Source organism: Mya arenaria, chromosome 7 (assembly GCF_026914265.1).
Source record: "Mya arenaria isolate MELC-2E11 chromosome 7, ASM2691426v1".
Classification (NCBI taxonomy): domain Eukaryota; kingdom Metazoa; phylum Mollusca; class Bivalvia; order Myida; family Myidae; genus Mya; species Mya arenaria.
In genome coordinates this window covers 11733378-11759486 of record NC_069128.1, presented here as the reverse complement: position 1 = coordinate 11759486, position 26109 = coordinate 11733378, and the positions used below count along the sequence as shown (strand labels likewise).

Below are 26109 nucleotides of genomic sequence, written 5' to 3'. Positions count from 1 at the left end.
CGGCACTTTAGGGTGACAAAAGAATGCGGACAAAGTGAGGGTGTCGGGGTGTGCGGAGAGGTTGTCACGCAATCCTTGTCATCTGGGTGCTTACATAGCGGCAGCTTCCCGGAAATGAAGGAATTTAGTTTTAATTCTTCTGAAACATCAGACGATCAGTTTAATACAAACTTTAATCATGAGTGCGCATGTCGATGTGAACAAGTAAAACAGTGCAGTTATAATGTCACAAGTGTAAATGTGAACTCCCGGAAAGAAGCGCACGGACGGACAGACGGCACCGAGCACCGGAAGTGTGTCCATGCTTGGGGCGGGGTCAGATGGGGTCGGGGAGCCCTGGGAACAGACCGGATGTGGCCGCTGATTACGTGGTGTCTTCTTCTTATGTTTCTCACGGTCGTTCCGTCCGTAAGGTATGTTCACGTGTTGTGACGTCAAATGCATGCGTTTGAATAAAATGACGTATGAAATTTATTTAAGCTATTTAATCATTTGGCCATTTGAGAATACACCGATTACATTAAAAACCTTATACTTATCTCTTCAAGCTTTATGTTTAATTATATACAAAAGAAATTTAAACCATTCAGAACAATTATCAGTGATATATATATATATATGTTGTCATGCGAATCCATTCTATTTCCCTGAGACAAAAAAGACACTTTATAGAAACAAATGTATAATCAAAAGTAAGATTGGGCACTGAGATTTTAAGAACACAGGTAATAGGCCTGTGCTCTGTTCAAACACAAACTTAACGAATCATATATATTAACTGTTTTAAATATTTTGGAATTGTTATAAAAACTCGCCAATTCATAACGTATATAATACCAATGGCTATTTTATGAAAACGATACAAAACATAAAACTCAAATTGAATTGGTTCGGACACATTGACAAGACAACTTATGATAATAGATGAAATATTAACAAATTAGTTTGATGTCGGCAAAACTTTCTATAAATTGTAAAATCATGTGAACATTCAAATGGCTTGAAAAAATACTTTAAAAGATAAATAATAAATCGTTCTATAGCCACTAACCATGTGGTATTATTAACAAAACGCCTTTTTTCATATCAAAGTAAAAGAGCATAAAAATTCACTTGTATTCCATTTAATCATAGACGTGTTTTTCGGCAGTTTTCTTGCATTTCTTTTTTGTTTTGAAAAGCAATGGCAGTTTCTAAAACTATCTGAATCACTTTTCCATTCCTATACGAGTCCTGACCTTGAACCTCAGTCTTGTGGTATCTCGTATTTCTTTGTTTTCTTACTAAAAAATAAATCCTTATTACATAGTCAGTTTATATTGGGAAATACATTTGACGAGTTAAAAGATATGTTGCTAAAATTATATTTACTTATTAACTATACATAATGGTGTAGGTTTTGTCGACGAATCTTGTTTTACAAGTTATGTCGATTTCACAATATATTGAAATCGGTTTAGAAAGTTCACCTAGTTTTGTCGGTAAATATAAGTCGTCATTTCTATTCAATAAGCGTACAAGTCTGAACAATTTACACATGATGACTGCATGGTCACACCATTAGTATTTAATATTATGGAAGCGTATATCGTATATACTGATAATTTGATCATGAAATCATGTCGACTTGTTTAATGTCGACTCGCTAGTTATGGCACGACATTTCATAATAATTATGTCGACGTAACTAGTAAACAAGTCGACAAACTCATTGCGATATGTCGTGTTATAAATTTAAGCTGTTATTGTTATACATAATTATATAGTTATGTTAGCTTGTTAAAGACTAATAGTATATCTACTTTTCTAGTTAATAAATAAGAAAACTGACAAACATTTTTGCGACATGTCTTGTCATAAATTGTAAGTTGTCGTACTTATACATACATAGTTAAGTTAGCTAGTTATAACACTACATGTCGTCAAAATTATGTCTACTTATCTAGTTAATTAATAAACGTACTTTTGGGACATGTCATGTTAAACGTCGCAATCGACATAAAAAACCCGACAAAACTACATTATCACACTATAAGTATACACGATGTACGCTTCCATTATAGTATTGCATCGACTGCCGTTGTACAGTAAAATCAATGTGAATATAATAATAATAATAATAATAATAATAATAATAATAATAATAATAATAATAATAATAATAATAATCTGGACGTCTTGAGTTGTACACATTGATAGTTAATTTTATGGTGAATGGCTCTACAAAACTCAAATGGACATCACTACTTATAATTAAAAACATAATAGTTTTGGTCATAACTGACACAATAAAAAATAATATATGTATAATGTACATACCCTCATTTGCCATGTATAATGTATATACCCTCATTTGCCACGTATAATGTACATACCCTCATTTGCCACGTATAATGTACATACCCTCATTTGCCATGTATAATGTACATACCCTCATTTGCCATGTATAATGTACATACCCTCATTTGCCATGTATAATGTACATCCCCTCATTTGCCATGTATAATGTACATACCCTCATTTGCCATGTATAATGTACATACCCTCATTTGCCATGAATAATGTACATACCCTCATTTGCCATGTATAGTGGTATAGGTGAATAAACGGTGTTTGAGGTTGAGCTTCTGTTTAACAGAAATATCTAGTCTAGACCTATGTCATATTAATCAAATATGTCATCATGTAATAATTTAAGTAATAAGAAGCTAAGAAAACAGCCCAGATGGCTGCAATTTGGGCCCTCTAAATTCCTCATAACTCATCCGTCATACGTAAATACAAGCCTTGGGCTTTAGGCTTTTCGCATCTCTAGCCCACACCCTGGATTAGGAGCCCAGATAGCATTTACACCATTAATGGGCTCTTGGGCTCTTAAAAGATATGCCTGATAGTTGAACAGATAATTCGGTAACCTTAGACAAGTTCAAATTACTGCTTGATGGCCATATTTGAGAAACTGTTAATCGGGAGATTTTCGGGTGTTTTGAGAATGTTGAATCTTGGTGATTTAATGCTTGATCTAGCGGGTTAATTATCGGGCTTACAATGAGGGTAACTGATTGTTTCTTAGGTCAAAGGTAATTAAAACTGTTAGGTACGTCTTAAATGCTAGATTATACGATGTTTTACGCCCCATTATATCTAAAACGCTTGAAACCTCTATTTCAGACCTGCAGATATCGATGTTAAAGAATTATGATAAGAGTCAAGTTATGTATAAACAAATTAAACCTTGAAATGAGAAATGAGAAAAGAAGTTTTAATCACGTAAGGCCAAACAAGTATTTTTTGCTTCAGGTTGAACTTTTTTTTTTTTTTTCACTGCCGACATGATTTTTTTATTATTATTTGCGGGGGTGGGGTAGGGGGTGTGGGTGGTCCAACAGGGAGTTGTAGTCAAGAAATGCACATCTAGCTTGAAATGTGAATACTAGTTTAGTACTGGTTGCTATGCAAAGAAAAATGCCTTCCTACCGACCCATATTGTTTCAGCCAAATTTGAATTTCAATCTAACTTGAAATGTAAAGAATAACATAATACTGTTTGCTATGCAAAGAAAAACCCCTCACTACCTACCCCATATTGTTTCAGCCAAATATGAATTCCAATCTAACTTGAAATGCGAAGAATAGTTTAATATTGTTTGCCATGCAAAGAAATATCTCTTCCTACCGACCCATATTGTTTTAGTCCGTACTACTGTCGACTATACATGACATTGTATTAAAGCTCGACCTGAATATATATCAAAGTTACAAAGCTGTTGTGTGTAGCCTAGAACAAAGGAAATATTATGAATTCATCGCATTAATATATGCATTTTTTTCCTCTATCGATAAGGTTATAAGGCATAGGGTTTAAAGCCGTCTCAGAATCGGCTGATTTGGGCATCAATGACCATTTTATTATATCAATTCAGTCGTATTAGATATTTCACAAAAGAACAAATCTCAAAAATTTGGTAAAACTGCCGAAAATATTATTTTTCTTAAAGCGTTTTTAGCCATAAAACATATATTTTCGAACTTACATATGATAAATTGCGATCTGATCTTTTGCCAGATGTATTTTATCACTGGTTTTCAGACATTTTCGCAAACATTGGCTCATTCAAAGACATAACGATGTCAAACGATCAATCTGTGAGAGTGCAGCTTTAAGACAATATTTATAAAAAATAAAATAATAGAAAACTTAATTGTTCATGCGTTAGCGAAAAACGCTGATTTCAGTGGAAATTTGCCTTACAGTTGTGAGCAGGGTGTAACAATGCAAAAAAGTTTCAAAATGTCGATGTAACCATCGCATTATCCCCCTGACGTAAACACCGGAAGCGGAAATACGAACGTTAATTATACAACACACAAACTCTGCATTTAAAACACCCTTAAAATAGCATAGGGCAAAACAACAGACATATGTTTTCTTGTAATTATCCTGTAAAAAAGCTCGTAGTTTTCTTTTTAAAGGGTCTTACTTGTCCTGAATGAATAAACATGGCCGGATTTAAATGTAAACAAACCATTATGGCTACCGGGTATTCGGAACACCTTGGATACGAAGGTATTATACGGGATAACTTATCATATAGTGGGAGATTTATGGCAGTTTCGCAAGAATGGAACAGATTAGCGTATCTTTACTTGACGCCATGGTCGGAAACTATTTGCTTTGGGTGATCGTCTCTATTAATTGAGTGACTTGTTGATTTCTCACGAAAGACATAGGATTTGACAAAATGCTCTTGGCCATCCTATTCAAATCCCTTGCTTAAAGTTACTGTACAAGTTTATTTATTTAGATATACTGATTAAAGTGCAGATGAGATATATTAACATCGCTTACATACGAGTAGAAGTAGAAAAATGTTTATGATATACATAAACTGTGTTTATTAACTTTTTTAGTAAAAATTCCAAATCAAAAATATTCTTCAGCAAAACTTGAAATTGAGTACAACTCGTAGCTTTTAGCAATAACTCAAATCCTTTTTAACCCTAAAATTAGTTTCCTTTGAAATATTGACGAATGATATTTATCAACACGTTCTAGGTGTAAATACGTACTTCAAAAAGATTAAGCATGCATAAGATTTGGAATCATTCTATGCTTTATGTAAGTATACAAGTTGAAGTTGATATTTCACTTGTGTGCTATTTGATGTTTGGACCAGACCTTTACTCGCTATTACCGTTTTCCCCAATTTTCAGCCGTAAATACCCGGATTTTCCCGGACATACCCGGAAAATTCCGGAATTACCCGGATTTTTTTGGGACTTGAAAATTACGTTTATCTTAAAATATAAAGATTCTATTGATGACATGAAAAACGTTTTGACCTCCACTTTAGTATTTTTTTTTTATTTAAGAACACACAAAAAAGCGTTTTATAAGTTTATTAGAAATAATTTTCTGTGTGTTCTTTGCAAATATGAACAGTCTGAGAACAAGCGTACGTTGTGCAAATGCATATCATAATTTTGCCGAAAATCAACAAAACAAACCCGAAAGAAAATGCCCGTTTGTGTTTCACAATAGACAAAGCTAGACTCGCATTTTGAAGTTTCTGGGATCTTCAGTCGACAGAAGTTGTAGACGGGTGTGTTTCTTGTGGAGGATTAAAAACAGATCGTTTACAAATATCCAATCTGTGAATGATTTTCTCTCAAACGAACCAGAAAAGCCACTCGAAGTCTCTGAACACCGTATTTACAAATGTAAAACCGATTTAGGCACTTCACGCCATCATTATAAAGTAAACATTTGTCGAAATGTGTGTTCTATTAGCGATGTTTCTAGCACTTAAGCATTATCTAGTGGATTGATTTGAACTACAAAATATGCGTTTGATGACAAAAGAGCCTAATTTATCAAGTGAATTATTGAAATACTTGAAATTAATTTGATTTCTTATACTGATACAGAATCGTGAATAAAACTTAAATACCAAGCCCAACTCTTTCTATAGTTGATTTGTGGTCTGTAATTAAGCATTAGATACACTATTATCGATCGAAAGATTGGATGAATAATTAATTAGAAAATGACAGTTGAAATATATAATCTCAAAATTAATTTGAACATATATATATAACCTTTTTTTAATTGTATATTGGAATATTAATGAAAGGCAATTCCAAAATGGACATAAGAAATAACGCTAGCATAACCCATTCGGTCTATTATAACTGCTGGAGTATTATTCAAAACTGGTCTAAATTGGGTCTAAGAACGATGTAGCTAATCGGATTGCTCGATATAAATAACGGACCTATACAGTGAATGGAGTCAATGATTCATGACCATGAATTGAAACTGCATATTGAATACCACAACTGAAGTACAATTTGCCATAGAAGGTTTATTAAACGAAATAGAATTAATTTATTTGTTTTCTTTTCTGTTTTGCCGTCGAAATACATTGATCATACAACAAACATTAAATTACACTAAAGGTTGGCTATTTTCTTTTCATTTATCATATTCATACGCGCGGTGGCCATTTTTCATAATCACGAATACTTTAAGCAATGCAATCGGAACTCCTCGGCCATTTCCAATCAAAAACAAAAACGGTTTTCGATGGAAAATGGCCGAGGTGTTCCGATATTACTCAGCGTACGAAGGTTTGAAAATGCATTTTATTCTTCGGTATCAAAGTGTACTGAACGTTAAAGGCAACATGCATTGTAAGAAAGATTAAAGTTGATTGAATCGTCAAAGTATGGCCGCAGGCCTTTCAATCATACCAAATGAACTTAAAACCCCTTTAATGTGGTTTGATTTCAAATTTGGAAAACTAAAGTGTTAAAATGTGTTTACATATGTCTCAAAGTTTATGAGTGGTCAGATAAAAAGATGATTTGTCTGACAGCCTGGTTTTATTGCGGGGTGTTCTAATTAAGGTAATAAAACCGGGGTGTCCAAATTAACGGAATTAAGCGGAATGTCCTACTTAATGTTATAAAGCCGCAATGCTTTAGCATTTTTTATTTATTTAAATGGCTCAAATTTGTTAAATATTTTGTCCATATGTTAGTTATTTTTTTGCTTTAAATATGTCTTGTAGTTAATAAGTCATTAAGGTGCAATTATTTGCATTTAAATTTCCATTTGCAAATTTATTCCATTAAGCCATTCAGTGAAATATCATTTTTGTCACTTTTTAAGCAATTAGTTTATTTCCAAAAACGATTTGCAGATTTTTTATGTTAAACCATACAGTTATTAATAGCCTCGTCTACGTTTTTTAATTACATAATTATTAAGTATCTGCACTAAGATTAATTACAATACTACCAAAAAAAAATACACCCGATTTGGAAAACTTTGTGTTTATACAAGTTGTTTTTTGTGCACTTTTAGAAACGGATTTGTAATATTAGCATAATAATTTAGTTATTATTGCATTCCTCTTTTTTCAGAACAGTTAAGTTTATTATATATAACTGTTTATCTTTTCAGTTGCCTTGACAACAACGATATTCTACAACTCAACATTCCCCCAGAAGAGCCCGTTATTGACCCGAACACAATCTGCAAAACCTTTCCCGACCTTTCAAGACGTCAATATCGACTATGTGCAAAATTTCCTGACGTTGTGGCATCAGCAATACAAGTAAGTAAAGGTGTGATGCGTTTGTGACGTCATAACCAATTAGATGTTAGTTGACCCAAATTATGGCTAATGAACCTTTCACGACGCCAGTATGGGATGTTTGCAAATATACCGACGTCGTGGCGTCATCAATTCAAGAAAGAATACATTATACGTCAGATGTATTACGTGTTTGACACCACACTGTAGTATATTTACCACGACGTAGTATAGACTGTATGCAAAATATCCTAAGGTCATGACGTCATTAATCCAAGTCAGTAAATGGTTATGACGTAAGACTTTTTTTTCTTCATTTCAGTATATAAAAAAACTTTAAATACTTTATTAGCTATATTAAATTATAACACAATAAATGAAAAATTAAACATTCACATTGAAGATAAAATACAATTAAAACACAACAAATGAATTAAATTTGAAGATAAGATAACTCCCTAAGATTGATATACACATGTAGACGAAACTTTGTACATCAATAATGATAATGATATGACTCATCAAAATAATCAACAGGAAGTGACGTCACAATGTTTTATGACGTTTCAGGGCGTACAGGTTGCAGTGCACGAGTGTCAACATCAGCTTCGAGAGCATCGTTGGAATTGTTCAAGTCTAGAGAAGAAAAATAAAAATCCTCATGCAAGCCCGATGCTTAATAAAGGTAACTTTTCTTTATTACCATAGGCCTTTTTTGTTGTTGTTGTTTGGTATCGCTTTATTAGGTCGAATGGTTTTCAGGCTCAAAATATATTAAGTCATCGTCATTGAAGTTAAGAACTGGGATTTCTTTATTTTATGGTATGGTGAACTGCAGATGTCAAGTTAGTACAAAAGTTAACGATGTACGCGAACTGTTAGGTACAACATGTAATATGATATCCTGTTTTGACATCTTAAGGTACTTCGTACTCTACCATCTTTGTAAGCTTTGTACCAACAGGAAACGTATTTTATATTATATAATCATAATATTGAAGTGGGTAGTTAGAAGTACGTTCTCGTTAACTTGATTGATGTATATTTATCTTTAAAGGGACTCGCTATTGTTTTTTGAACCAAATAATAAATTTTCCGGTAATGCATATGACACACTTATTTTTTCATAATTTTACTCTGTGGTATCGAAATTGCAGAAGAAAAAAAAAGTTTAAAGAAATATTTTGGTTTTAGTGGGGTGCGAGGCCACTCGGGTAAAGTCAAGAATAATATAGAAAATCGAGGCCTTTTCCATTATGCCATAAGGACAAGTAAAACGGTATATGGATATTTTGACGTTATAATAATACATTTGTACACCAAATGATAATGTCAGTCATTAAATCTCGCAACAACAAAACCGCTCAATGCCGTTAATTTAATAACGCGATTGTAAATTGTGGTCTTCAAAGACGATATTTGAGCAAATATCAACATTTACTGTAGGGTTTCAGCTGTCAGTATATTAGTTTTAACACTCCTAATGATTTGCCACACTTTAATTTGTAATAAAAATGTACTTTTTACAATTCATGAGCGAGTAACTTTAAATTTTAATATGTCTTTGAATAGTCACATTGTTCGCCTTATAATATATTCCGTTGTGTTTATAGAATGTTTGGATTGGCAAATTATCAGTATGTATCGGTTCATTACATATAACTGATGTATAATTATCGAAGATGGATGAAACTGATCTCAAAATGAGATTTTCATTTTCCCCAAAAATGCTGAACACAATGTCACATTTAGCCATTTGCCCCGCAACATTATCAACTTTTTCACAAATCAAATTAGAAGATCTTTAGATTATGTTATCGCCGTTTACGGTAAATGATAAAATACAAAAATATCCCATGAGCAAGTTACACTCAAATTTCCGCGCTAACAAATGGATGACCCCTAATTAAGTTAGAAACAGATAATTAGTGTGAAGGTAATTAGTTTGACAAAAAGAGAGAGAGATATTCGATCCTTGTCGTCCTATGTGTTCCGATCGACTGATAAGCCCAGCCTATTGAAACTGCGATCTCGAATAGACCATTTAGTAGATAACCGTTGACCTGATATTCGAACAATTTGATTACCAATACGGAAAACGGTGTTGTATATCTACGCATTAGCCCGTGAAATTCGCCAGATCAATACGGTACTGTTATATTGTTATTTAGTTGTTGACTGAACGTACAAATGGTGGGAAAATGACAGATGCGTGCGTCATTTTATTACGGGGACAATGGACTAATTAAAAGTATTTCCTGGTCTAAATATATCACACGTAGGCTTTGTCTGATTTTATATCTTTTTTATCATTTCCGAAATAAATGGCTTCTTTTTTTGAAATATGATGTTTACCCTGATTTTAAAATCCAGTATAAATTGACTATTATATACCATATATTTGCCCTGCTTCATTTTAAGGGCGATGCCGGGGAACAATTTAAAAAAATAAATAATTGAAAGTTTCCACGAGAGAAAATGTTTGAAAGTGCTGTGTTTTAAATGTTTTAAATATATACCGTTTGTTTGATTCAAGTTCACAAAATATCACTTTCATGTTAACTAAATAAAGACTGAAAATCGGACCAAAGTAATAATCGATTTCGAAAATAAAATAGGTAGCTTTAATTCGACCAATCAGTGCATGTTGTCATAATCGAAACTGAGGAAGAAAAATCAAAACTTACTTCTGACTGTTATTAATTTTATAAACTATATAAAATGCCTTTCGACCAATGCAATATATATCATATTTGCTTTGAAAAGAAGACTTACAAGTACACAAACCCATCAAATGAGATACTTAAATCAAAATACTTTATTTGGTTAAATTTCCAATTAATTTTAAATTAAATACGTACTTATATGTTTGTATATGATTTTTTGCAGGCGAAAGTCATTGTTTTATCCCTAGAAATACACTATGTCAATAGTTTTCACATTTGTAAGGAACCCATCCGTCCATTTATATGAAAACAATTGTGTGATTCAGTTTTAACTGAAACTTTGATATATAACGACAGAGGCATTTAGTGTACCTTTTTTCACTTAAATCATCCCTTTAAAGCTGTGCTCTCAAAGATTGAGAGGTTTTATCTCTTTAGTTATTTTGCCTCAGAATCAGCCCATTTTGGCATCATTGCCTTCAATTCAGTCGTAAATATAACTCACAACAAAAATTATCTCAATTATTTGGAAAACAGCCGATTTTTTTAAAAGTATTTTTAGTATCGATTTTAGCCATAAAACATCATTTTCGAACGTACATGTAAATATTAAAACTGCGATCCACTCTTTTGTCAACAGTCTTATATCACTGATTTCCAGACATTTATGCAAAAATAGGCTCATTCCAAGACAAAAAAGGAAAGTTGTCAAAACAGTAAATCTGTCAGAGGACAGCTTTAACAACTGAGTGATAACAATACAAAAATGCAAATGAAGTTTGTGGTAGAATTCTAGAGGGCAAATGGGGAAGGGTAGGTCAAGCAATTTCAGAATTTATAGAAGTTAGTTTCATTCCTCCTGCCTCGTCAGAACCCAATTACTCCGCCGTGATTCATGTTCTGCGCAATAACACAAAAAACACATTTGTCATATCCGATTATGCAACGAAGCCAATTTATCCGTTGAAACCGATCATATTTCGAGCAGATGAAATACAAGTAATTATTACGGACTAATTTACCGGGATAATTTCATGTTAACTGATACCCACTTCAAGTTCGACAGCCCAAACCCTTGGGTAATAAATTATGACAAACTACCATTTTGGAATGTCCTCCATTCATACCTAAATTGTGTTCATTTTCGGCAAAACGCTTGCATTTCAAGCTGTTCCAACCTATTTTAAAGGCACATACTCGGTTTGAACCTGTTTTTTTTAACATATTCTCATAATAAGTCCACACACAAAACATATGATAAAATGCGATAGTCCGTTTTCCACTCAACTACATAACGGCCGTATTCGACTCTGCTGACGTCACGCAATAGCAAATATCGTTGCGCGATGTTAAAATGACGTCATGAATCTAAATAGTGCGTCATAAAAATAACATTTATTATGAAAATAAATGTGTGCTTTAGATGATTTAACAGTGATGTATATAATAAGAGGGTTATTAGTATTGTATTTTAATCCTGAAAGTTGTATTCGACTGAAATGGATTTTCGCAGATTTCGGTTTCACTCGGCTTGCATCAAACAGAACCGCCCGGATCAAAACTCAGTATTAATAACCCTATTATATTTACGTATAAAGAAATGAATTACTGGTTGCATTAGGTCCCTTGAATACCATAAACATAAATGTACAAACAATATTCGCAGATTTTTAATACAAAGTCTTCATAAATGTAAAGCCATCTATATCCGTGGTGTAGTGGTTATAGTCACTTTCTGCATAAACCGCACGGGCCCGAGTTCGATCCTTTCTTTATGCGCCGCATGTTTATTTATTTATTTATTGAATAAATTATAAAACTAATTTTATACAACATATCACATTGATATGTTTTCATAATTTTCGGATATATCATAATTATAAATGATGAAGTCGAAATTTCAGATAATGCGCCTTAATAAACATATCTTAATTATATTTTAATTAAGTCAAAATCGCAGATTATAACTTGCTTTTATGAACATATTATAATTATATATTTCATTCGAAATCGAAAATGCAGATAATATGCCATTATGAACATATAATAATTATATTTGATCAAGTCAAAACTGCAGATAATGTACCTTAAGTCAAAATTTGAGATAATGTGCCATTATGAACAGATTATAATTATATTTAATCAAGTCAAAACTGCAGATAATGTACCTTAAGTCAAAATTTGAGATAATGTGTCTCTATGATCAAATTATAATTATATTTGATTAAGTCATACTTGCAGATACTGTGCCTTTAAGCGACTCTACCTATGTTACCGCGGTATTTCAGACCATTTCCACTGTGTTAAACAAATTCTAAAACTCGAGTTGACTGTTTAGATTACTGCGGTTAAAACAACTCTATGATCAAAAGCCCGTAAAATTGTTAAGATTTCCAAAACATGGATAACAAGACATCGTCGGTTAAGGTGGTTGGCAAAAAATAGACTTTCCGTTGTAATTCTATCAATGAAATAATTTTCAGGTTAGATCAGAGAATAAGATAAATCTTGCAATACCGTGGCGATGGAGTACAGACTTAGCCAAGAGCTCCTAGCATGACTTAAGATGATTAATACTTGTTGAAATGGTTTTCAAAGCTCGTCATTCATTATCAGGACATCGGCTGTGCTAATAGATTAGATAGTTTAGAAAAGTGATTTGTCGTCTGTATGTCACTCTTGTTGCTACAATTTTTGAGCGCGTCTTCTTTTAATCACTGTAGGGCCACGGTTAACAGACGTTAGAAATCGTTGTTTCCTATGCCTTTCCTCTCTTGTTCTTTCCATATTTAAGTTGTTTAGGCTGTTAGGCCATGGTTAGCAGACGAAAGAAATCGTTGTTTCCTATGCCTTTTCTCTCTCATTCCGTCCATATTTAAGCTATGTTTAGTCTGTACGGCCATGGTGAAAAGAAGTTAGAAATCGTAGTCTATTATGCCTTTCCTCTCTTATTCTTTCCATATACATTAGAAACTTGCTATATCGAACTCTATTATCTCGATGTCCTGGTTATTTCGAACTTTATTTTTCGGTTTCATTTCACACTTTATGTTATTCGGTTATATCGAATGTTCGTTATAGCGAAGTATTTTCAGAGGTTCCACCGACTTCGACATAGCGAGTTTTGACTGTAATTTATGTTTTGGCATACGTTATTTGATAACTGATTGGTCTATATAATGATACATGGCCCTAAGCGTATGGAAGCGTATAGCGTTTATACTGAAAATGTGATGATGTAGTCTTGTCGACTTGTTTAATGTCGACAGAATGAGATAGGACACGACATGATGTCAAAGTTATATAGACTTGTTCACTTATCACCAGGATATGTTGACTGAATTTTTATCGACAAAATATTAACTCACAATACTGAAGTCGACAAATCATGTTTAACTAGTTTTGTCGATGAAAACAAGTTGTCATATCGACTGAATGAGTTGATAAGTCGGCATTACCGTGGCAAACATGTTTTGTTATAAATCCGTATGTCGACATGAAACAGGTAGGCCAGACTACATGTTCACATATTATCACTAAACTCGTATTAAACATTATCATATGTTAGCGTAAAAAAGTATTACGTTTATAATCCTAACAGTTAACGACACCGTGTCAATTCCGATAGGAATACGTAAATATTTATGACATATATTATTGTCACCCGCACATATTTAAACATGTATCATGTGTGATGTAACTTTCATACTTTTCAATATTAAAGTTCAATATTAAAGTCCTTAGCCATTTCCACCAGACGTTTTCGTCTTGTACATTTACCTTAATGACGTAATACGTAAACACACGTTATGACGAAGTACTCAAAAAGTAGTACATAGGCACGTGACGAAGTACCCCCAAAGTAGTGCATACACACGTACAGACGTAATACCCTAAAAGTAGTACATGGATACGTCATGACGAAGTATTCAAAAAGTAGAACGTCCACACATCATGACGTAGTACTCAAAAAGTAGTACTTAGATACGTTATAGTGAGGCAGCCACGAAGTAGTCGACGTGTACGTACATATACACGTGTAAGTAGTGTCTCCAAGCCTCCTCAAGTATTGAATTAAACTGAAATCGAATGTTCCAATTTGAATTGATTATTCATTTATGTTTATTCTACAGAAATTAATTCCAATTTCAATGCATCGAAATGGAATTCTATGGAAGATATGATAAATCCATGAGAAACCTCTATTTCGTAACCTGAATCACATCTAGGAAAGATGAACGTATTTTACTTAAAATAAAGTATTCAATCAATAATACAAGTAATTTAGATCAAAAAATGCATTCCCGATTCATTTTAGACACTGTGCGTAATGATAATTTATTACATACCAATTAGATAGAACATCAACAATGTTTAAGGAAATAGTTATCGTCCAGGTGATAAATATAACAGAGTTGATCGACCAGGTGATAAATATAACAGAGTTGATCGATAAACTTCTCACTATAATGATTTCGATTAGTAGATAAATAATATTTTAATTGGGAATTTTAACATTAATAAGATGAAGACAAATTGACTGATCACAGTAAATTTATTTTTCATAAATAATCATTTTCACTTTTTCATTAATTATCTATTTTTGCCGCAAGATGCTGAGCATTCTCCGAAACGAAGTCAGAAAAATGTTGATTTAAATTGAAATTAAATCGTTTAATATCTGTTCTTAATAAGTAAGACAGCACTTGTTAGAAAAACATAACTTATGTTTGATAGCACTTACATTTTTGTCTGTTTCGTATTCAAGAAGACTTACTCTATTTTATTTGTCAAAATATTACTTGAATAGCAAAATTATTTAAGGATTTCAATTAAAGATGATAATCGTATTAAAGACTTAACAGAACAGAACAGAACATGCTTTATTTGGCACAAGCGATACCATATGTATGTGTATATGGCAACAATTTAACATGCATTGTATAGTAAATCGTTTTAAACAGAACATTCAGAGCCAGACCCCAATTTCTCGAATCTTCTTTACAGGCTTAAGTCGCGTATATCAATTAGCTGAATTACATTCTTAATTTTAATTGAAAAAGGGTTTATTGTAAGTATCATAATAATAATTTCTGTCGAAAGTATAAAAAAGAAGTAAATATTACGCATGAACTATTGAATAAAAATAGTGAGTTTAGCTTAATCCTGTTACAAGGAACTTAGACAGTTTCGAAAAATTGGGTCCTGATGTTTTATACATTAACTCTACTTTGATTAAAAGTGTATGTTATTAAATAAAGTCATATATTGGGCTGTGACGTCACATGAGTATAGGGTTCGTATATACAGACGTATAGGGTTAATGTATACCAGACGTATAGGGTTAATGTATTACAGACGTATAGGGTTAATGTATTACAGACGTATAGGGTTAATGTATTACAGACGTATAGGGTTAATGTATACCAGACGTATAGGGTTAATGTATTACAGACGTATAGGGTTAATGTATACCAGACGTATAGGGTTAATTTATTACAGACGTATAGGGTTAATGTATACCAGACGTATAGGGTTAATGCATTACAGACGTATAGGGTTAATGTATTACAGACGTATAGAGTTAATGTATACCAGACGTATAGGGTTTATGTATTACAGACGTATAGGGTTAATGTATTACAGACGTATAGGGTTAATGTATTACAGACGTATAGGGTTAATGTATACCAGACGTATAGGGTTAATGTATTACAGACGTATAGGGTTAATGTATTACAGACGTATAGAGTTAATGTATTACATACGTATAGAGTTAATGTATTACAGACGTATAGGGTTAATGTATTACAGACGTATAGGGTTAATGTATTACAAACGTATAGGGTTAATGTATTACAGACGTATAGGGTTAATGTATACCAGACGTATAGGGTTAATGTATTACAGACGTATAGGGTTAATGTATTACAGACGTATAGGGTTAATGTATTACAGACATATAGGGTTAATGTATTACAGACGTATAGGGTTAATGTATTACAGACGTATAGGGTTAATGTATACCAGACGTATAGGGTTAATGTATTACAGACGTATAGGGTTAATGTATAACAGACGTATAGGGTTAATGTATTACAGACGTATAGGGTTAATGTATTACAGACGTATAGGGTTAATGTATTACAGACGTATAGGGTTAATGTATTACAGACGTATAGGGTTAATGTATTACAGACGTATAGAGTTAATGTATTACATACGTATAGAGTTAATGTATTACAGACGTATAGGGTTAATGTATTACAGACGTATAGGGTTAATGTATTACAGACGTATAGGGTTAATGTATTACAGACGTATAGGGTTAATGTATTACAGACGTATAGAGTTAATGTATTACAGAGGTATAGGGTTAATGTATTACAGACGTATATGGTTAATGTATTACAGACGTATAGGGTTAATGTATTACAGACGTATAGAGTTAATGTATACCAGACGTATAGGGTTTATGTATTACAGACGTATAGGGTTAATGTATTACAGACGTATAGGGTTAATGTATTACAGACGTATAGGGTTAATGTATACCAGACGTATAGGGTTAATGTATTACAGACGTATAGGGTTAATGTATTACAGACGTATAGAGTTAATGTATTACAGACGTATAGGGTTAATGTATTACAGACGTATAGGGTTAATGTATTACAGACGTATAGGGTTAATGTATTACAGACGTATAGGGTTAATGTATTACAGACATATAGGGTTAATGTATACCAGATGTATAGGGTTAATGTATTACAGACGTATAGGGTTAATGTATTACAGACGTATAGGGTTAATGTATTACAGACGTATAGAGTTAATGTATTACAGACGTATAGGGTTAATGTATTACAGACGTATAGGGTTAATGTATTACAGACGTATAGGGTTAATGTATTACAGACGTATAGGGTTAATGTATTACAGACGTATAGGGTTAATGTATACCAGATGTATAGGGTTAATGTATTACAGACGTATAGGGTTAATGTATTACAGACGTATAGGGTTACTGTATTACAGACGTATAGGGTTAATGTATTACAGACGTATAGGGTTAATGTATTACAGACGTATAGGGTAATGTATTACAGACGTATAGGGTTAATGTATTACAGACGTATAGGGTTAATGTATACCAGACGTATAGGGTTAATGTATTACAGACGTATAGGGTTAATGTATTACAGACGTATAGGTTTAATGTATTACTGACGTATAGGGTTAATGTATTACAGACGTATAGGGCTAATGTATACCAGACGTATAGGGTTAATGTATACCAGACGTATAGGGTTAATGTATTACAGACGTATAGGGTTAATGTATTACAGACGTATAGAGTTAATGTATTACAGACGTATAGGGTTAATGTCTTACAGACGTATAGGGTTAATGTATAACAGACGTATAGAGTTAATGTATTACAGACGTATAGGGTTAATGTATTACAGACGTATAGGGTTAATGTATTACAGACGTATAGAGTTAATGTATTACAGACGTATAGGGTTAATGTATTACAGACGTATAGGGTTAATGTATTACAGACGTATAGGGTTAATGTATTACAGACGTATAGGGTTAATGTATTACAGACGTGTAGGGTTAATGTATTACAGACGTATAGGGTTAATGTATTACAGACGTATAGGGTTAATGTATTACAGACGTATAGGGTTAATGTATACCAGATGTATAGGGTTAATGTATTACAGACGTATAGGGTTAATGTATTACAGACGTATAGGGTTACTGTATTACAGACGTATAGGGTTAATGTATTACAGACGTATAGGGTTAATGTATTACAGACGTATAGGGTTAATGTATTACAGACGTATAGGGTTAATGTATTACAGACGTATAGGGTTAATGTATACCAGACGTATAGGGTTAATGTATTACAGACGTATAGGGTTAATGTATTACAGACGTATAGGTTTAATGTATTACTGACGTATAGGGTTAATGTATTACAGACGTATAGGGCTAATGTATACCAGACGTATAGGGTTAATGTATACCAGACGTATAGGGTTAATGTATTACAGACGTATAGGGTTAATGTATTACAGACGTATAGAGTTAATGTATTACAGACGTATAGGGTTAATGTATTACAGACGTATAGGGTTAAAGTATTACAGACGTATAGAGTTAATGTATTACAGACGTATAGGGTTAATGTATTACAGACGTATAGGGTTAATGTATTACAGACGTATAGAGTTAATGTATTACAGACGTATAGGGTTAATGTATTACAGACGTATAGGGTTAATGTATTACAGACGTATAGGGTTAATGTATTACAGACGTATAGAGTTAATGTATTACAGACGTATAGGGGTAATGTATTACAGACGTATAGCGCTAATGTGTTACAGACGTATAGGGTTAATGTATTACAGACGTATAGGGGTAATGTATTACAGACGTATAGCGCTAATGTGTTACAGACGTATAGGGTTAATGTATTACATACGTATAGGGTTAATTTATTACAGACGTATATGGTTAATGTATTACAGACGTATAGGGGTAATGTATTACAGACGTATAGCGCTAATGTGTTACAGACGTATAGGGTTAATGTATTACATACGTATAGGGTTAATGTATTACATACGTATAGGGTTAATGTATTACAGACGTATAGGGTTAATGTATTACAGACGTATAGTGTTAATGTATTACAGACGTATAGGGTTAATGTATTACAGACGTATAGGGTTAATGTATTACAGATGTATAGGGTTAATGTATTACAGACGTATAGGGTTAATGTATTACAGACGTATAGGGTTAATGTATTACAGACGTATAGGGTTAATGTATTACAGACGTATAGGGTTAATGTATTACAGACGTATAGGGTTAATGTATTACAGACGTATAGGAGATATGTATAGGAATTTTTTTAGCTCATGTATTAAAGACGTAACGAGTTTATGTATCACAATATCACTAATTTGTTCCAACGGGGGGGGGGGTGCAGTAATTAATAGTTGAAACTCAGTATAATAGATCATTCATTAGGACGTAACTATCGAATATATGAATCGAGTGAGTCATATACGTCATTAACCGAATTAGTGTACAGGAAATACTTCACTTTCCACGGCTTGTTTGAAAATATATATTACAAGGTGAGTCGTAAATTTTCACGTTGCCAAAATATGAATCTAAGATATAGGTTGTAATGATACTAAATGAGTCTCCAAATATACTCAGTATTAAATTCATGGTTCTATTTTATATGAGTATGCTTTCGAAGGCATGGAGCACATCGGACTTCATTTTAGAACTATAACCTGAACGTTGATATACATTCAGAGGAAAGGGAGTGAACCGCATTAATTAATTTTGGAAACTCAGTATAATATATAATTCAATATGACGTAATGATCTAATATATGAAGCGAGTGAGTCACTTACGTCATTAACCGAATTAATGTTCACGAAAATCTCGACTCTGATTGGCTTGTTTAAAAATATATATTACAAGGGAAGTCGTAAATTTTCATGACTGACGTTGCCAAAAGATGATTACAAGAAGTAGGTTGTAATAATCCTGAATGAGTCTCCAAATATCTGTCTAAGTTACTCAGTTGTAAATTCACGGTTCTCTTTTATATGACTATGCTTTCAAAGGCATGAAGCACATTGGACTTCATTTTAGAATGAACATACGTGTACATTCAGAGAAAAACAGTATGTTCCGACTGCAGGTAGCTTCTGTTTCTGAAAAACGGACACAAACTGGAACACTTGTTGCTCAGCGTTTTATACCTGGCTCATATCAAACACAAAAAATGACTTTTACCTCAGAGTTACTGGGATAGTAAATTAATCAAGTAAAATTACGTCTAATATTTCTGGCAAGTGGATAATCAAATCCACGCGACCAGTAATTAATATACCCAGGTAGATTAAACACTTCTTGGATCGCTAACCAGGTTTTCCTGATATATGAAACAAGTACCTGTGGTTTTTGTCCCAGCCATAGGGCTTATTGTATGAAAGTTGCTGGCTCATATTAATGTATAAATTATTATTTCTGCGCCACATCATATCACAGATAATTACAAGTAATTGCTAACAAGCAAGTGTAAATAGGGCTCTAAGCTTTTTTCTAGAGCATTTTGTTGATTTATTTAATAAGCTTGTGCTGTGTGACCAATATTGTTGTGTTTGTCTGAGATTCATTCATAACTGTATATGAGTCATATTACTTTGTCATTTTGAACGTGATTTTAACTTTAATTATACCTCAAGCTTACAATGAAGACTATAATTTATTAACGTCAAACAACAACTTTGACTTTTTACTCTGATGGGTCTTTTAGTTTGAAATTCATGAAGTTCAATATCTGAGCCAGACTCTGCGTTATTTTAACTTTTATTTAACTATACATTGGGTTTTACAATGCAGTTAAATAAAAAATATCAACGCCAAACACAAACTTTGATTTTTTTTTACGTTTTTTACGTTGATGGTTATTTTAGTTTTAAAATCTAGTTAAATATTTGAATCCTACTTTTATCAACAAGCGAATTAATATTCCTTATGGTATAACAACAGACATATTATTGATAGTGAATTTTAATGCGGAATCCGTGGAATTATAAACAGCGATAACAAACTTTAGAATCATATTTACAACCAATGAAATTGCAGATAGGTAATCATAAAGCACTACAGTAATCATGAGGAATTCCAACATTCGTGGGTGTTTAAAGGTCCGCCTACTGCCACTCATCCGATACACACTCCCTGTGTCAGAGTTTGCGTTGACAATGTAACGTCCAATGGGGTTGAATTCTTAGTCTGTTAGATGACCTGAATTAATTTCGTAATGATTAAGAAGGGTCCGGTCGCTTTATTCAGTCAGCCCATTCTTAATCAATGCTTTTAATTCATGCCATCTAACTATTACTTCAATGGTGAAAAGACATAAGTTAATAAGTTAAAGCTACAGTGAGAGTTGAAAATGCATGTGTTTTATACATTGTATATGTTAGAATATAATAATGGTGTACTCATTTTTGACTCATGACTCGTTAAGCATATGTTTAGGACTTAATGTCAAATTATTGATGAAAATATTTCCATAAATTTAATTTTCATGTACAGTGGGAAAGAATTATGACACCTTAACACACAAAATAAAATGGGCAATGAAAATCCATATGATCAAATCAATCCGCTTATAAATTTTAGTGCCAAACACCGGCGGGCCATGCCATGTGCCAAATTCGATTACCACTCTGATTCTAACCGTGTGGAAACTTTGAATTCCGGCGATTATTTTGGTGTTGCTTTTGAATTCAAGTCCATAACGTTTCAATTTGGCTCTTTCGCCTAGTTAGATTTTGAGTGGTAACTGCCTATTAATGCATATTTAATGGACGAACTCAATATGATACAAATAATCTTGGATTTAAGTTGATATAATTACACTTTTCGTCCTCTTGATCTCACACAAATATTATGAATGGGGATATTTAATGAACACGTGTGCTTTTTTTGTAATGATTTACAATCGATGTATGAAAAAACAGAGGTGTTTGTTTGGTCTGAGTTATATTTACTTTTTTGGTTTTGAACAAAATTCAAAATGCTCACTTATTCTACTTGAACGCACGAGGAAATAATTCAAAAGTAAATAAAAACAATTTCCGGAGAACAACCCAATTGCACTAAGTGTTAAATAATTAGAAAAAAATACATGAAAGTGCGTATATATATATATATAGGTATGATAAAGTCTCATGCAATGTTTGATTAAACCCAGAGGTTCACACAATGCTTTATTAAACAGAAATGAATGGAAAATACCAATTCATTACTCATATACATTTGTATACTGGGTCTTAAATATTTTAACTGATATAACGAAATAATTACTTAACTTAAACATTGAGGACAGTCGCAAAGCTCTTATGTATGCCTTGTTTAAATACTAAGATATTCGATTGGTAAAATACAAACCATTACTTCTCACAATGTTAGAACCGGCTTCATTGAAAATGGGTTTATTAAAGCATTGCTCTATATGTGTTATATCCATTTCTGTAACTTTTGATTGACCTACCTAAACTAATATGTTTGTTTGCGGTTGTATGCCCCTAAAAATACGGTATGTAGGTTGGAATTTGTTTTTCCATTTTTTTTTGAAAAAAAATATTAGCCATTTTTTTCTAGATATGCTTCTGTTACCAAACACTATTGGTTAAATGCTTTAGGACATACATACACTCAGTATTAGCATCGCTCTTATTCTTAAAAAAGGTCTAGGGTCGGGGAAAAAATAGGGTAGGTCCGAAAACCGGAAACAAACATACTTCTTTACGGCAAGGCTTTGCCTGCATTCATAGAAGATATGGACTATGAACTATCATGGAATATCATATGTAAATTCTAAAAACAGATTGTGCATGTTGAAATAATTACATGTTAATGACCTGAATACTATGGAAAAAGATGTTTTATTTTTTTAACCCTTTATGCTATAGACACTGACGATCGAAAAAGCCCTATTGTCTACAGTGTGATTTCTCATATTAATCATTATAATTATATTAGTTTATCTTTCAGGCTACAAGGAATCGGCCTTCGCGTACGCGCTGGCGTCCGCAGGCGTCACCCACCAAGTGTCCAAGGCGTGCAGTATGGGAAAACTCAAATCGTGCGGGTGTGACATGAGCAACCATGGCCAAATTAAGGACAACTTTGAATGGGGAGGCTGTTCTCATAACGTCGAGTTTGGCGACAGGTGCGTGGTTAACTTATACTATTTTAAAAAAATTTTTTTTTGCTAAAGCTCAAGTTGTGAGGGTGTAAAATGAGTTACAATGGACATAAAAAAGGACAACATTGAATGGGGAGGCTAGGCTGTTCCCATAACGTCGATGTTGGCGACAGATGCGCGGTTAACTTATACTTTTATTTAAAATTTTATTATTTTACAAAACAGTGAAGAACCTTATAGATTATGTAGTCCTGCGTGTAACATAAGAAGTCATGGCTAAATCAAACGAATGCCACTTTTATGCTAGGAGGCTGCTTCCATAACTATGAGAATGGCGACAGGTGCACGGTTAACTTATACTATTATTTAGAATTTGATTGAATAATCTTTGTCGCCCTGAATGTAAAATAAGAAGCCGTGCCAAATTAAGGTCACTTTTGCGTAAGGAGGTTGTTCCCTTAACCTGTATGTCGACAGCTGCGAGGTTAATCTCTACCATGTATTGTGTAATTTCCCTTTATGTAGTAAATATAATGACAGATTAAGAGTGCAGGGAGACGTAAATCCTCAATAAGGGCGTCAATAAAATGTAGAAGTCATGTAAATGGCTTATCAGCTTCTGCCAATTTCGAGATGCATTATTATAATGAAAATGATGACGTCACCGTCTCGTAATGATTTCAAAATTGAGAAACCTCAAGTGAATTATGATAAAACTTTCAGCTATAAAAGATAAATATTTTGTAAAATGGACATTGTTTTTTTACAGATTCGCTAAAAAGTTTACAATAGCCCGGGACCGGGCCCGGGATATTCATGGTCGAATTAACCACCATAACAACAGGGCAGGGAGAATGGTAAGTCTACATTTAGATGAGGAAAGAAAAACTAGTCAATTTGAACTTGTCATTTTGGTAATACTCGTTTTAGACCGATAATTACTTCTTTGATACACTACAAAGATTTTCAAATGCAAGTTCGACAACCGTTAAACATTTGTTTATAACAACAGAACAACATTGATCTCCCTTGAATGGTTTTCCGAATTTTACCGTGTCAGACTTGTTTTCAGCATCGTTTCTTTGAAGCAATTTATTCAATCTCATAACCTTGACATTTGTTTTTACGCAGGTTATCTTAAAGAATGTCCGGAAGCAGTGTAAATGTCACGGGATGTCCGGAAGTTGTGAAATCCGCACGTGCTGGAAAGTGTCCCCCGACTTCCGGGTTGTCGGGGATATCCTAAAAGATAAATACGAAAGGGCTTCCCTTGTAAGTATTTTTATTTATTCCATTCGGGAAAAGGTGCAGGATGTGATCCTGATTTCATGGAAATTTCGTTTAAGTCAATATACTTGAAGAAAATACAAAAAGGTATTTGCCCGGTTTGTTATATTTACAGAAACAAGGCTCCGCTTGTGTGTTCATGGGAATATCCTGAATTAATTCTTTAATAGTGCTCATATATTTAAATTCAAACAAAAACAGTTGAAACCGTTTTCTCAATCCTTGTTAGAAATACAGCAGATCGCATATGTATTCTTAAAACTTCCAGAGAAGAAACGATTGAAAGTTAAGAACGATGACGTTAACAATGTTATTTACTTGAACAGAGTTCTGAACATTTGTTAAAGATTTTAGGAAAGTGCATTATATACATATTTGGGACAAGTAGCGCATAAAAAGGTATTTAACAAGTACACAAACCAATACAAATAGTGTTTCGTATCCTCTCATTTATCTATTAAAGTGTATACATTGAGTACTAATTGACCGTCTGTTTTTACAGGTTGACCTAAGTAACAAGGCCGACAAGAAATCCCGACGGCGTCTCGTAAAGAAACAAAATAAATCAGAGCTCGTTTACTACGAGAAATCCCCAAATTTCTGTGACCCTGACCCCCTCGTTGATGCCCCAGGGACCACGGGCCGGTACTGCAATAAGACGACTAAAGGGCCTTCTAACTGTGACACGTTGTGTTGTGGGCGTGGCTACAACACTATGAAGGTACTATATACTGTTTCACCGTGTAAGAATGTCAAAGCGTTTTTGTTTGTTTTGTTTTTCGCGCATTTCACTTTAAAGCTGCACTCTCACAGATTGAACGTTTTGACAACTTATATATATTTTTTTGGAACGAGCTATTTTTTTGCAAAAATGCATGGAACCAGTATTATAAGACTGCTGGCAAAAATTAGATCGCAGATTTTTATATTTTTATATATTTTTAGTTCAAAAAACAATGTTTCATGCATTTTTCTTAAACCGTAATGGTTTAAGCCATAAATAATTAATTTTCGAACGGAAATATGAAAATCTGCGATCTGAACTTTTGTCACCAGTCTTATATCACTGGTTTGCAGATATTTACGCAAAAATTTGCTCTTTCCAAAAAAAAAAAAAAAAGTTGTAAAAACGGTATATCTCTGTGACAATGCAGCTTTAATACTGTAAAAACGCCAAAATGCACAAAAGTCTTTTGTGTTCTTACTTACTTCATATTTACGAAAGCCCATTTTGCGCATTTAGCGTCATCATCATCATCATCATCATCATCATCATCATCATCATCATCATCGTCGTCGTCGTTATTGTCGTCATCGTCGTCGTTGTTGTCACCATCATCATCATCAACATCATCATCATCATCATCATCATCATCATCATCATCATTATCATCATCATCATTATCATCATCATCATCATCATCATCATCATCATCATCATCATCATCATCATCATTATCATTATCATCATCATCATCATCATGACTATAGTTAGAACCGTCTCTGTTTCAGATTCGACGTACCGAGCGCTGTAATTGTAAATTCCACTGGTGCTGCTACGTCGTCTGCCAGACTTGTGTCTACAATGAGTGGGTCACTGTGTGTAAATGATGACGTCATAGATTTGTATGACGTAATATGTTGAGAAGCTAGCACGCATATCGTTATGCGATTACGGACTTAAACAGACGTGTCTTGAGTTTATTTGATGCGAACAGATACCTCATTTTGACTCATATTTGGCCAGTGCTGAAGTTTAAATTCTCCAAAGCTTGGTATGCT

General features: G+C 33.3%; 1 protein-coding gene across 1 annotated transcript; it reads left to right on the top strand.

The window, feature by feature from the left end:
• Window positions 1–251: 251 nt before the first annotated feature.
• On the top strand, window positions 252–25952 carry LOC128241896 (protein Wnt-10a-like). The gene is made up of 8 exons (XM_052959017.1): window positions 252–413; window positions 7469–7622; window positions 8172–8286; window positions 22887–23064; window positions 23810–23897; window positions 24172–24312; window positions 24830–25048; window positions 25840–25952. Exons 1-8 carry the CDS (start codon window positions 352–354, stop codon window positions 25936–25938), a joined length of 1056 nt encoding a protein of 351 aa, XP_052814977.1. The 5' UTR covers window positions 252–351; the 3' UTR covers window positions 25939–25952.
• Window positions 25953–26109: the final 157 nt, after the last annotated feature.